Here is a 13,186-nt window from a genome sequence, read left to right on the forward strand (position 1 = left end):
AGAATGACCACTAAGGAGCTCTTTTTTAAGCCCACCCGCTGGGAATAATCATTCATAAATCAGTCATGTTACTAAATAGCATCACTGGGATTGAATCCATCTTTTGCATAACCAAAAAACTTATCAACAATTTTGATAATAAATTAATTAAGTCATTTTCTAAGCAAAAATGCAAGAATTTACTCGTTCCATTTTTTTCCAGTGTATTCATAGTCTTATATAATAATGATAATTAATTATCTTTAGATATAAAAGACATGACCTTGGGCTCGGGGAAAAAGTGATTTTCCCACATTCTCTATTTTTATGACATGTTATAAACCAAAGAAATAATCAGTTAATTAGAAAAATTAATGCTAATGGTCCCCACATTACATACTGTATATTGTTTCTTTTACCTACCCCAAAATATTCAGTAAAAATCTGTTGAAAAGGAAACAAACTTGGACAAACATACACATTGGGTGCCTGCTGTCTATTCTCTCGTATGTTATCCATCCAGTTGCATGTGGCTGCCAAAATAAACACCAGTATAGATTCCTCTCCTCCTACTGGGCATCTCCCATTGGCCACTCTCATACTGCTGATGCTCTCTGATTGGCCGGTTGGATCAGCAGATGAGTAAGCGTGCCCTAATCTTGTCAGGGCGAGTCATCAGTTCAGTCAGGTGCCCTGTGGTCAGATGCCCTCAGGGTCTGTATCTGCTAATTCCTGCATGTGTTTCTTTGTTTAAGCTAATTAGGCCCCAGACTCTCACGTGTGTGTGTGTGTGTGTGTGTGTGTGTGTGTGTGTGTGTGTGTGTGTGTTCAGGTGTGAACGTCTGGAGGAGCAGCTGAACGACCTGACAGAGCTTCACCAGAACGAGATCCTCAACCTCGAACAGGAGCTGGCCAGCATGGAGGAGAAGATTGCCTACCAGTCCTATGAGAGAGCCAGAGACATTCAGGTCTGTCAGTCGGACTGGCGTCCACAAGAACACACACTGCACATGTCAGAAATAAATTAACGTCTGTAAAAATCAGCTTAGTCGGAATTACATTTTCTTAGTCCGTCATTGTACTTAAAAATTGGCTGTTTCAAAAATCAGTCTGTTGTACAAATTAACTGTCAGAAAGGGATGATAAGAATTTCAATTCAAAAGTGTTCAATTAAATGCAGAGTTCTGGTCCTCTGAGCAGTTCAGTCATTAAAAAGCTATTACAAAATACCTGTACAAAATACACAAGTAGCTGTATTACAGTTTATATGGATACAGCAATGCACTAACCAACCGTTTGCACTTACACTAGTACTTGTGCTGAAGCAGAAAGTCAAGTCAGAAAAACCAGGCAAGACAAACAAACAGAATTTAATGTTTTTTTTAACCTCTTTTATGTTTTAACTGGCATATATTTAAAAAAAAACAAAAAAACATTAAAAATCATATTGATAATTAAGATGATAATAATTCTTTAAATAATTCAATACTGTATTAAACCTAAAATGCTTTCCTGTCGTAATGCCATTTAGAGCCTGTTATTTACGTGCATCTTTGGTGACACAATCACAAGTATAAATCGTCTGTTCATACCTGGCATTATAATGCATCTCAACGTGCATCTTGTGAGTGATTGTGATCAGATCTCACTTACTTGCTCTACATGTAAATAAAAAACACTTTCATCATTCATTCATCATCATTAGGAGCTTCGAGAGTGTGAGCTTTGTGTGACAGTTTGTGAGAATCCGCCCTCACACACAGTAACAGGTCAACTGTGCTCATCACATGGTTAACCCTACATATTGGTTATTGAAGTGTTTAACGACAAGTTGAGCTGGTCAAGTCGTTTCAGTGTCAGCGTTTGTTGGGACCATTTAAGAGTTTCTGTTGTGTTAGCACGTGCTAACTCGGGGTTCCTATGGATCCTTAAAAAGTCATAAAAGGCATTGAATTCATTAAACTAAAAATAAGACTTTAATTGGTATTAAATTGACCTAAATGAATCTCAAAATATTTGTTAATTTTTTTTTTTTGTTAAATGATTTAATAAATTCCTTTTCTTAAACTTCTAAATCTCACATGCAGATTGAGAAACACAAAACCGGCCAGAAATGCCAGATATTTCCTGCATCTGCTGGTAAACCAAATAGATATTTTAATGATAACACGATATGTTCATTGTCTTCCGTGTGTTCCACTCTATAAAGGGTGGTTTTTAGACATTTGACATAGATAATTTAACTTTATCACTGCACATAAAAAGGTGCTGTTTTATGTTTTATGTTATGTTATGGTTATTGGTCTTATACTTAAATCCGAGAGGCATTAAAAGTCTTAAAAAATGTTAAATCCATCTTGCCTTTAGCTGCAGGAACCCTATAACTGTGCAGATGCTGAACTGATCCTTCCCCAGAAGGAGAGCAGCTCCAGGGATAGTCCTTCAGCACTGCACCTCACCGGTGTAACCGGTGCAGCAGTACATCTTTTTTTCACGGCAGACATTGTGATTTGTCTCAGTAGGAAAAGCATGTGTTAACATTAATGATGGCTGCAGTCCACTTAGGGGATGTCCTAGCATTGTGTACGCTGGCTCGGTGGAATAGCTCATGGGGACACGTAATGGAACTGAGCCATTGTTAATGCTATCAATTTCCCCCATGCTTTTACTACTATGACATGTCAAAATGTTTGCTATGTAGAAGGTCTGGGGAAAGTTTTCTTATCCAGCAGGAAATTGATAAGTAAAGGCATCTGCTGAGCAGGCAGCCTTTGAGTGTGACTGAAACAATGTCGCAATATGCAGCTCAGTTCACCAAATTTGGTCTGAGCGATTGGATATCAAGAGGCATAAAGCATGCATTGGGTGCATTCATAGAGCTGCCCACCTGAGATCCAGTCACCCAGGACACATGTTAATACTAGGTGTAAACAGGACCTTAATGACAGTGTTGTCACTAATCCCTGCTCCCTGGCCTGTCAGCCAATCTCATGCTCTCAGTATGCTCCACAACTGCTACTAAATTTAGCTCCAGTTAGCTGGAGAAAAATAACATTTAAACAATAAATCTTTGAGTTTTAAACATTTAAATTATATCACAAATGTCTGGTTTATTGGTGTAGTTTTCTGGAAATATTCTTATCATTTTATTGTAGTTCCCATTTGGAGTTCGACACCAATAGGTCTTGCAAGGCAACATGCTTAAAAGAGCTCAGCCCCTCTAACTTACAGTTTTAAGCAGTAGTAAGCTAATTTACTCTGCTCACACTGGATGTCAGGTTGGGTCACACACCCCCCAGCTCCAGCTCAAGGTATTATGTCATTGTCCATGTTGGCACTGTAAACAAGAAGATGAGACAGAGAATTCTGTCTGTCCATCGGCTTCTCTGTTTGTTCAAAACACAAGCATGTCCTTGTCATTGACTCGCAGTACTCTTGTCCTTTCCTGTTGACTGTGTTGGTTTAAGGTTTTGTGTTTTTAAGGTGTGTATTCCTGCATTACAGTTCAGGTTGCTCCTTGGCTGCATTTCTTCTTCCATGAAGCAGGTGGCAGTAGAGGTCTATGAAATACACACATGGTGGTCACTGTTAGAGACAACCTCTATAAAACAGCACAACCATAAATTATACCTTTACAAAAACAATATTCACTTTTGATTCATTCTGTCAGAGAGGCACTAATTTAACTGTATGAGTCTTATTGAGCTTGTAGTTTGCGGTGGTGTTGAACTGGATTGCATAATGCTGAGAGGTGTTTCAAATGTTTTGTGCACCCCATTTACAAACATGAAAGGGAATATTAGAAACATACTTCAATAAAATACACTCCAGTAAAGTCAAGTGGCCATCAAGAGTGTTGTGGGTTTAGTTCTTTAAACTCTTAAGATGACTTTGCTGAGTGATTTTTGTTCTTTGTGCACTCTGCAGGAGGCGTTGGAGGCGTGTCAGACCAGGATCTCTAAGATGGAGCTCCAGCAGCAGCAACAGCAGGTCGTCCAGTTGGAGGGGCTGGAAAATGCCACAGCTCGGACCCTCCTGGGAAAACTTATCAATGTGCTGCTGGCCCTTATGGCTGTCCTTCTGGTCTTTGTCTCAACTGTGGCCAACTGTGTGGTCCCGCTGATGAAGACGCGGTCACGCTCGCTCTCCACCCTCCTCCTCATCCTGCTGCTGGCCTTTTTGTGGAGAAATTGGGACACTCTGTCGGGGTACACGCACCGCGCTCTGCAGCCACCGGGATGACCAGATGGAGGCGAGCAGCACATGTTGCTTTGGTGACGCCAGGTGATGTAACTTTAACTGCGATCATGCAGGAAGCTCGAAGAAAGTGATTGCCGTTAGAACGGCTACATGGCCGTGCACTGAAAATTCGGCCGGGCACATTCGGACACGGAATCGAGAAAAAGTGGAAGACAGAGTAAAGTCGCTCATGATTGTCATTTAGGAAGGACGAGACTGTTTACATTTTTTGAAAATGAACTGTTGTGTTGCTGCCCCCTCAGAATGCAGCATTGTACTGTTTTTATCTTTAGAGTTTAATCAATTATAATGTTATTATTTCTAATAATATTATTTTTATTTTCAGCGTTATTTTATTCAGTACCATGTAGCATTAAGCTCCTCTCACTTGACACAAGAGGGAGCTTAGTCAGGAAACTGGGTTGGCGATTTGCTCCACAAGCCCAGTCCAATTGTAGAGACATGCAAATGTGGTAATGTGGTTGATTGCCTTTAGGAAGAGAACTCTTACCTAGCTGTGATTGGTAGATTTGAACCATGGTTGAAAACCTTCCTGAGAGTTGCTCCTTTCTTGCTGTGATGAAATTTTGTTCGTACAGAACATTTGGAAGGACTGAATGTGATCTTTGAGTGTCACACCGACTAGAGACTTTTTGTGCTTCCTTTACATTTCTAATAGCAAAGATCACATGCTTTTACTTATTTCTTTTTTAAGTTAAACAAGAAAAACTCTGTTTGACAGTGAAACATGATGACAGAATGGGCTGGCTTTAGAGGGAAAGATTACAATGGGCTGCTTACCATAGAAACGGCACATAAACACACAGAGAACATCTGGTTATTGTTAAGCATCTGCCATATTTGCAACATGTAAACAATGCTGCATGTTTCCATTAAGAAAAATTACATAACTAGTTTTATGTTTAAAGACAATGACAAAAGACCATTGTCCAAGAAAAATCAATTTGCCAGAATGACTGTCTCCCCCTGCCATCATACTTGATGTGATCAGGTCAAGAAAGAGAGACCGCTGGTGCTCCTCCAGCTCCGGCTCAGTCGGAACAGGAATGCTGCTGCTTTATATCTTCAGTGAAAGTCGTCTCCACTGCCATGCCGGTCAAATGCACACTGATACTGTACCCTTCACCAGACTTTCTCCTTGTGTATTATTTCTTTCGCCGTCCTTCTTTTTTCTACAAGTGCACCACCTTCTGGTGTAATCACCCAGTGCCAAACCTTAGTCTACCCAGGGGCTGCCTGAGCACCCAAAGGGTCCAAGCTGAGAAGAAAGGAGGGAGAAGTTGCTTCTTTTAGATATGTAATGAATGTCTTGCCTGGATGTCAAGGATATATCTTTTTGCAAGGGTTAAAAATCAATTAGAGAATTCACAATCTGAGGTCCAGATCTTCAGTTGTGTGTTTCAGCACCTTGCCTCCTCGACTCCAGTTCCTTAGCCGGGCGTCCAGTCTTTCTTATATACTCTTTCTTTCTTTTCTCATCGAGTCAAGGACGCAACACGATGACCTAGCACATTTAATAGTTCATTCTGCATTTCATGCTGAGACGCTGATTTCCTAACAGATAGCGAGATCATTTGAACTGTACAGCTGCACTTTAGCACACGGCTAGATAACATACAAGCTGGTCTGAGGCTTGAGAAACCTTTGATAGCGACTTCAAAGGTTGTCACTCTTAAGACAGTCAGCCTCAGTGGGAGAAGAAGAGTCGACTCAGGTCAGGATCACTGTCATCCTCGTCTAAAGATAAACCCACACAAAGAGGAAATTTACTTCATTTCTTGTCATAAACGTCGATAAACTTGATTCCATGCAAGTCAGACACGCCATTAAACCGGTAGATTTATTGACAATTTTTGGACACAGCGGCCGCAGCAGACAAGTCGGGATTGAGCTGACCTTTGACCTCAGCTTGACCTTGCAGTAACACCTGTGATGTGTGTGCTAAACCACTCCAGTGCCTTCTGATGTCCTTTTTCTAAGTGTGGAATAAATAAAGTGCATTCCTGACTAACTCATGAGCCATCACTATTTCTTAAACTTGTTTTAATTAATGTCTGTGTGTTGTTATTGATGAGTTGCGTGTCTACTTGGGGGGGATTAATTAGTGCCGGATGGGCTGACTACACATTTTTTGTGGTCTGAATTGAAAGTCACCTCATGCAGGTTCCTCATGGAACCACTAGATGGAGATCTTTTGCCTTGTATGTTCTCAAGATGTTCTGTTTTCTCCCAATGGCTGTGAGAGGCTGTTTTAGTTTATGTGAATGGTCCTCTGAGAGGGAGGTAGGGGTCTGATCTCAAGGAGGTGTAGCACCTTATCAGGAAGGAAACAGGTTGGGTGCAAGCCCCCTTTAACTGCAGACTTATTGCCAAAAGTCAGAGTGGGCCACTAGGGACAATATTTTCATTATAAACACAGGAGAGACTACTTCCCCCCCTACTTTACTCCACCTCTCTCCCATACACACACACACACACACAGCTTAATTCCGTTGAATGTCGTGTTTGATTGAGCAGCACCAAACCGCAGCACTCAGTCACACCTCGCCGCTGATATCTGATGCTGACAGCTTTGACCCACACCGAGCCTTATCCCCACAGGACCTCGTGTACGCCTCCTAACCGCATGCTACTGAGGCTCGCGCGCACACGCCCGCGCGCAGTGTTGGTGGCTCAGTCATTGTTGCTGTGCAGCTGGGGGGTCATTATGTTGCACTTTATCAGGGCGCTTTCCTCCCTTTCTCTCCACTGCCAGATTTGATGCGCATGGCTGTGCGCCAAGGTAAACACGGGGCGCGCTACTTATCTGCCCCACTGAAAGCTGCAAGTGGTGGCGGGGAGGAGAGAGTGAGTTTATCCCTAGAGGAGTCCACAGTAAATAGGCACAAGCGATTGCGCACGATTTAGCATCAACTTTAATTATTGCATGTATTCAGAGATAACACTTCTCGGGCTCGCCTGCAAACTGATTTATGCAGTGTCTGACACATCGCGCGGTCGTTTGCCTACCAGGGATCATTCATTTCTATTCAGAGATGTGAGCATATGCGCGCTCTCCATCCAGAGACAAAAATGCTAACCATATTCGTGCATTTTTGAGTGGGGGCGCATGTGTTGCGCTTGAATATTTATGAGGCAAAGCGCGCAAGAAGGCTGTTGTTGGATAGATGTGAATGTCAGAAACCGGAAAGGTGTGCTGATGTGCCCATCTGGTAGCACTTTCACGGTGCTTACCGTGCCGTATGTGCCCGAAACGGAACCCTCCGGATCTGCAGAACTAATCTGAGAGCCGAGGGACTGGGGAGCACAGGAGGTGGGACGGTGACCCGTCATTAACCCCGAGATGAGCGGAACCACGCAGAGATGGAGATTCATCAAGTGGTGCATCTTGAAAGGAAAAGTAGACGGTGGTTACAACTTCGTATGAGCTTACAGTTGATTTTGAAGTTTATATTAGACCTTTAATATTTAATCTTGCAGTTGGATCAGAACAAATTTGTTTTAAATATGGCTGAACATGAAAAAACAGGTCAAATCAACTATTATAGGGTAATTTAGTGCCCTACATCCAATAATTGGCAAATGATCAATCAGTAGATTGGTCCAATTAAGTGCCACTCTTCAGGGTTGATGGGTTGACGCCTCCGCTCCCAGCACAGTCCAATTTTTACTTTAATTTGTACTCTATTAATGAGTAATTCTTGACTAAAGCCTGATAAAGTCATGACTCTTGACAAGTTTTGTGCTTGCATGACATTGTCCACAATTTGCGCGTCAACAAATCCACTTAAACTATTTGTCTCCATTGTGAAAACATAAAAATCTCAATGAGGTATTGTGGCTCAGTGCGCCTCGGGAGAGAGGCTGCTGAGCTGCTCAGAGGGAAGAGAGGGACAGGGGAGGCAGCCTGAAAAAGGAAGCACGACTCGCTTATCGCGTCATTCTGGGTTTAGGCGTTGAGCAGGAAACAGCCTTTCCTCTCGGATTGTCGCAGTCGGAACAAACACACATTTTTGTCTTTGCTCAATGCACCCCTCGGCACAGAACACGCGGAAGCCGGTCAGAAGGAAAAATGCCTCCTTCGATAGAGATAGCTCTTCTGCTCCTCGGCGTCCTGGCTTTGGAGACGCGCCGGAGTGCCAGCGCGCTGCACATCCAGCAGGAATTCGCGTCTCCAAATCAAACCAATAACTTCGTGGTGGACCCGGTGTCCAGAAAGGTCTACCTGGCCACCGTCAACACAGTCTACCAGCTGAACGGGACGCTGAGCGTCGAGGTGGAGAAGAGGACCGGGCCGGTGGAGGACAACCTGTTGTGCCATGCGCCACAGCTGCCCCAGGCTCCCTGCGAGCATCCCAAATCCCTCACAGACAACCACAACAAGCTTCTGAAGCTGGACCGAGAGCAGGGGGTCGTGGTGGTGTGTGGCTCCGTGTACCAGGGCTTCTGTGAGCTCAGGAAAATAGGGAATATTTCGGAGATCGCGGTGGAGTTCCCACCTCAGGGCGAGAAGACTGTTTTCCCCAGCATGCTCAACATCGCTGCCAATCACCCAAACGCGTCCACGGTGGGGCTCATATTCAAGAGCCACGGGGGAAACACCCGACTCCTCGTCGGGGCCACTTACACAGGGGCTAGTACCCAGTTTTTCCCCAAGAACCACAGCAAGGAGGACCTGCGCTTTGAAAACACCCCGGAGATCGCCATCCGCTCCCTCAACATCAAGGATTTGTCCCGACTTTTCACCTATGACATTAACCCTTCAGAGGATAATGTGTTCAAGATCAAACAAGAGGTGAAAACCAAAAACAAGCTCAACTTTGTGCACGCGTTCATGCAGAAGACTTATTCCTACATCGCCTTTAATAATGATGCGAAAATGGGCCACAAGGAGAGTCAGCCCAACAGCATCCTCGCCAGGATATGTTTGGATACAGAGAACCCCAGAAAGCCCAGCGGGCCGGAGAGCAGGAAGCTCACCGAGTCCTACATCCAGATGCCGCTGCAGTGTGGATATAACGGGAACATTTACAACCGACTGCTGTCCGTGTACCCCGCGGAGATCCACACGGAGGACGGGAGGAGCTCGGAGCCGTACCTGTTTGGAGTGTTTTCCAAGGCGGACAGAAAGTCTGCTCTGTGCGCGTTCAAGTTTGGAGACATCGAGGAGGAGATAAGACAAGGCCGCAGGAACTGCTCCAACTCTCCCAGCAGCGACGTGCAGGTGCTGGACAGCGTTATCCAGGGCTCCGGGGCCGCCTGCATCCAGAAGGGAAACCTGGTGGTAAGTTCTGTAGATCTCTGTTCATATTTAACGAAGAAATATTGAATTTTAAAACAGTTTGATTTGATTTCATGTGCGCATGTTGCCCCCAAATGCCCATTTTTATCAAGTGAATTTTTCTAAAAGTGTAATTGAACACAAACGGTGTGAAGTAAACCACTAGTAGTAGTCAAATCAAGTCAAGTCACATGTATTTATGGAGCACATTTAAAAACAACAAACGTTGACCAAAGTGCTTCACAAGGAGATAAAATAAAACAGAGGCATAATCAAGTAAAAACACAGGAAATGACTAGAGGCATGATCAAATAAAAACAGCCATAAACCAGAGAAAGTAAGTTAAGTTAATAAGAGCCTACAATATCATGACAGTATCATAACATGAAAATAGCATTGCACAAAATAAGTAAATGTAGTAGTAGTAGTAGGTGATGGTGGTTCCAGTTAAGGGTTCAGGTTTTGCTTCAACACTGGAGGCAACACATGAATTGGATTTGAGGGTCCTCCACCAAACAATTTTGAGGATCAAACACTTAAATTCCTGCATTCTAGTTAATTTTTATGCACAAATGTATGCATTTTTTTGCTCCAGTTGACAAGGTTAAAGTCCTCTGCTACTTAAATATTTATGTGGGGGGACAAGTTTCTACTAACAAGTGTTAGTGTCTTGATGGGGTAGTAACAATATCCACAATAAGGACAATTTATTCACCTCACCAACAGACTTTTGCACTTTTTCTATATTTCTTTCATTAAGTTTAGATTTCTTACGATTTTGTAAACTTTAATTGGATTCAAAATGTATCTTTAACAAAGAAATATAACATTTTAAATTTGTTTAACTTTAAATTTGTTTGATTTAATGTTGGCATGTTGTGTAATTGGGCAGAAACAATGAAAAGCTATTGAGGCAGTTCCATTCAGGGGCATAGGTTTTGCTCAGCTAGACAATCTTGAGTATCAAACACTTAATTTCCTGCATCCTAGTGAATTTTTATTTACTAATTTTTGCATTTTTGCACCAAGTTTCTATAAATTCTTAAATTTGGCAAACTAAAAGTTGGGGCAAATGCGCATGTTATTAATATTGGAGGGCAGAATAAGTGACAATGTTCAAAGCAATAATAACAATAATAATAATAATAATGATACCTTTATTTATACAACACTTCTAAACAAGTTCCACATTACTTAGATAATACACCCATAGTTGAAAAAAAAGAATTGTAATAAATACAAAGATGATAAAAAAATAAGAGTCAAGTCAATAAAAAGCAAGTCTAAAATAATGAATTTTTAAAAGCGATTTAAAAGAAGACAATGTATGTGTTTCCCTGATTTCCTCCAGCAGGTCATTTCATAGCTGAGAGACGGCCTGGCCAACTTTAGTTTTAAGGTTTGACCTTGGTGTGGCCGGGAATGACCTACAAGAGGACTGCAGGTTGCATTTAGACTTGTAGAAGGTCAGGAGGTCAGCTATATTGAGAAAAGACACATTATTGAGATCACCAACAGACTTTTCCACTTTTTGTAATTTTTTTCTTTCATTTAACTTTAGATGTCTTATCTAGCCTCTAGCTTTATTTTGTAAACAATATCAGATGTAAAAGGGATATATCCATATTCGACACAGGCTGGAGATGATGAAAACTTGAGCTTTAGTTGAATTATTTCCTTGTGTCCCCTAACATACTTGGCCCATAATCCTGCCTCTAATTCTGATTTATTACATTTGTTCTAACAAGACAAACTAATTCATGGCTGCTAAATTTTCCATATCTCGTTACATCCTCTTTTGCCTGGAGGCTCATGACTTGGAGAGAGGTTCTCCCACGTCACGAGTAGAGGTCATGATAGCTGGAAAGACGCTCCAGAGCCGCGCTGAGGGTTATGGGAAGGGTGACAGTCATCTCACATCCAGCAACTCCCTATCTTTTCAAATTTAAAGAGAGGAGAGGGTCAATAGATTTTTTTCAGTTAAACCTAGGACTTCCTTTTTATTGAGTGTGTGCTGGTTTCTATAACAGAGCCACAAATTAAGCACAATATTAAGGAATAAATAGCAGCTTTGTAGTCTTGTTTTTAACGACATGCTTTCCACATGCATACCAAACTAAATTTTGCTGGAAACTTAAGAATTGCACACTTTATTTGCTCTCTCCGTTTTTCCGATGGGGTCTGATTATAAAGGCAGAGGAAGCTTTGCACAGTTTCACAGGAATGCAGTAAAATTCCAGCATTTCATTGTGGTTGTTTTGACTGACAGCGCTGAGGTCAAAGGAGGCTGTCCTGTGACTACTCTGCTGTCAGGTCAGAAAGTTGCCCTCCTCGCTGGCACTGTCTTGTCGGCTGTGGCCCTGGGGCCACTCCTCCCGTGACCGGTTTTCTGAATACTATCTCAATTGGCCCACAGGCCTTCCTGAGATAGACAACTGCTCCGTTCAAAGTGGTTTAGAGTGGATTTTTTTGTGTGCTGTAATGCAACCTACTTACCCCTTACAGAATAAAGCTCGTCTTTCTTAAGTTTTATATTTGTGTTGCCACGGCCGCTGAAATGTGATCTTTTTTGTAGTCGACAGTCTGAAGGCCAGCACTGAGGGAAAGCCAGACACAATTTATGATAAGAGAGACAAGGCCCCGAGCAGAAGGGCCCGTGGGAAACGACTCTACAAATATCCACTGTGCTTAATTCTCTTCTTCTTTTTTTTACTTTGCGTGCTCTGAAATATTCAGAGAATTCCCAAAAGATCCTGGCGCTCATCCAAGCGTGGCACTAATGTTTTATCATTGCCCGTTGAGGATTTGACAAAAGCAGAGTCTTATGAGTGTTGAAGACCCTTGTAAGCCCTTTTCAAGTATTCACTGAGATGTCTAAAAAGTGATTTGGGAGAATGAGCGGCATCATTTTGATAGCAACTATCAGCCCTTGTTTTCCACTTCGCTTTCATCATGCTGCGTTCTGTTCTCCCCTGTTTCTAATCTGTGTGGTGTGCTTCTTATGGGAGCTAATGAGCATTGATCTCACTCTCATTTTGTTGTAGTTGCAGCCCGAGCAGCTGGACTGTGGTGCGGCCCACCTGCAGCACCCCCTGGCCCTGCGGAGGTCCCTGAGGGCCATTCCTCTGGTTGAATACACAGGTCTCAGTTCAGTGTCTGTGGACAATGTACACAACCACACTGTGGTTTTTCTGGGAACCAGCAATGGACGACTTCGTAAGGTGAGTCACATAAAATGTCACATGCACACTACCAGCGCTTACACAGTGGTTGAACAAAGAATGAAACTTTCCTAAACTAACTTCATGTGCAGGAGTCACTGAATGGAGTTAAAGAAGTGCTTCCCTGCAGGAAAGATGGTCTTTTCATAAAAGTTTTCTGTCTGTGCAATAAGGAGCAAATACTTTTGAAGTTGGTGCTACATGACCAGAGAAAACAGAGAAAAAGGAATGTGGCATTTGCTTTTGCTTAAGAGATTGAAAACCTACAACTACCAGAATGCATTGGTGGATGATGTAATGCAAACTAGGCGTTTTTTCCACAGAAGGCAATATGGCAGCCAGCTGGACCTCAGATTTCAGTTGAACCGTAAGCAAAAATATGTTCTTGGAAACCTTTTAGGCAAGAAATAGGCGACGCAGTAACAGAATCTTGGTTGACATTTAA

The 13,186-nt window shown here is 42.5% G+C and overlaps 2 protein-coding genes across 11 annotated transcripts in view; both read left to right on the forward strand.

Moving 5' to 3' along the window:
- tmcc1a (transmembrane and coiled-coil domain family 1a) overlaps positions 1-6,250 on the forward strand; it is a 52,021-nt gene extending 45,771 nt beyond the window's left edge. For all 9 annotated transcript variants that reach the window (XM_042491593.1, XM_042491595.1, XM_042491596.1 and 6 more), the window contains 2 exons: positions 812-947; positions 3,907-6,250. In XM_042491593.1, the coding sequence (XP_042347527.1) occupies positions 812-947; positions 3,907-4,221 (451 nt within the window). In that variant the 3' untranslated portion in view covers positions 4,222-6,250. The remainder of the gene's footprint in view (positions 1-811; positions 948-3,906) is intronic.
- Positions 6,251-8,156: 1,906 nt separating this feature from the next.
- Positions 8,157-13,186, forward strand: part of plxnd1 (plexin D1) — a 93,202-nt gene continuing 88,172 nt past the window's right edge. The window contains exons 1-2 of one of the 2 annotated variants that reach the window (XM_042491789.1): positions 8,157-9,523; positions 12,565-12,741. In XM_042491789.1, coding sequence (XP_042347723.1) covers positions 8,312-9,523; positions 12,565-12,741 — 1,389 coding nt within the window. In that variant the 5' untranslated portion in view covers positions 8,157-8,311. The remainder of the gene's footprint in view (positions 9,524-12,564; positions 12,742-13,186) is intronic. The other variant, XM_042491788.1, reaches the window with a different exon arrangement.

Source organism: Plectropomus leopardus, chromosome 8 (genome assembly GCF_008729295.1).
Source record: "Plectropomus leopardus isolate mb chromosome 8, YSFRI_Pleo_2.0, whole genome shotgun sequence".
NCBI classification, from domain to species: Eukaryota; Metazoa; Chordata; class Actinopteri; order Perciformes; family Serranidae; genus Plectropomus; species Plectropomus leopardus.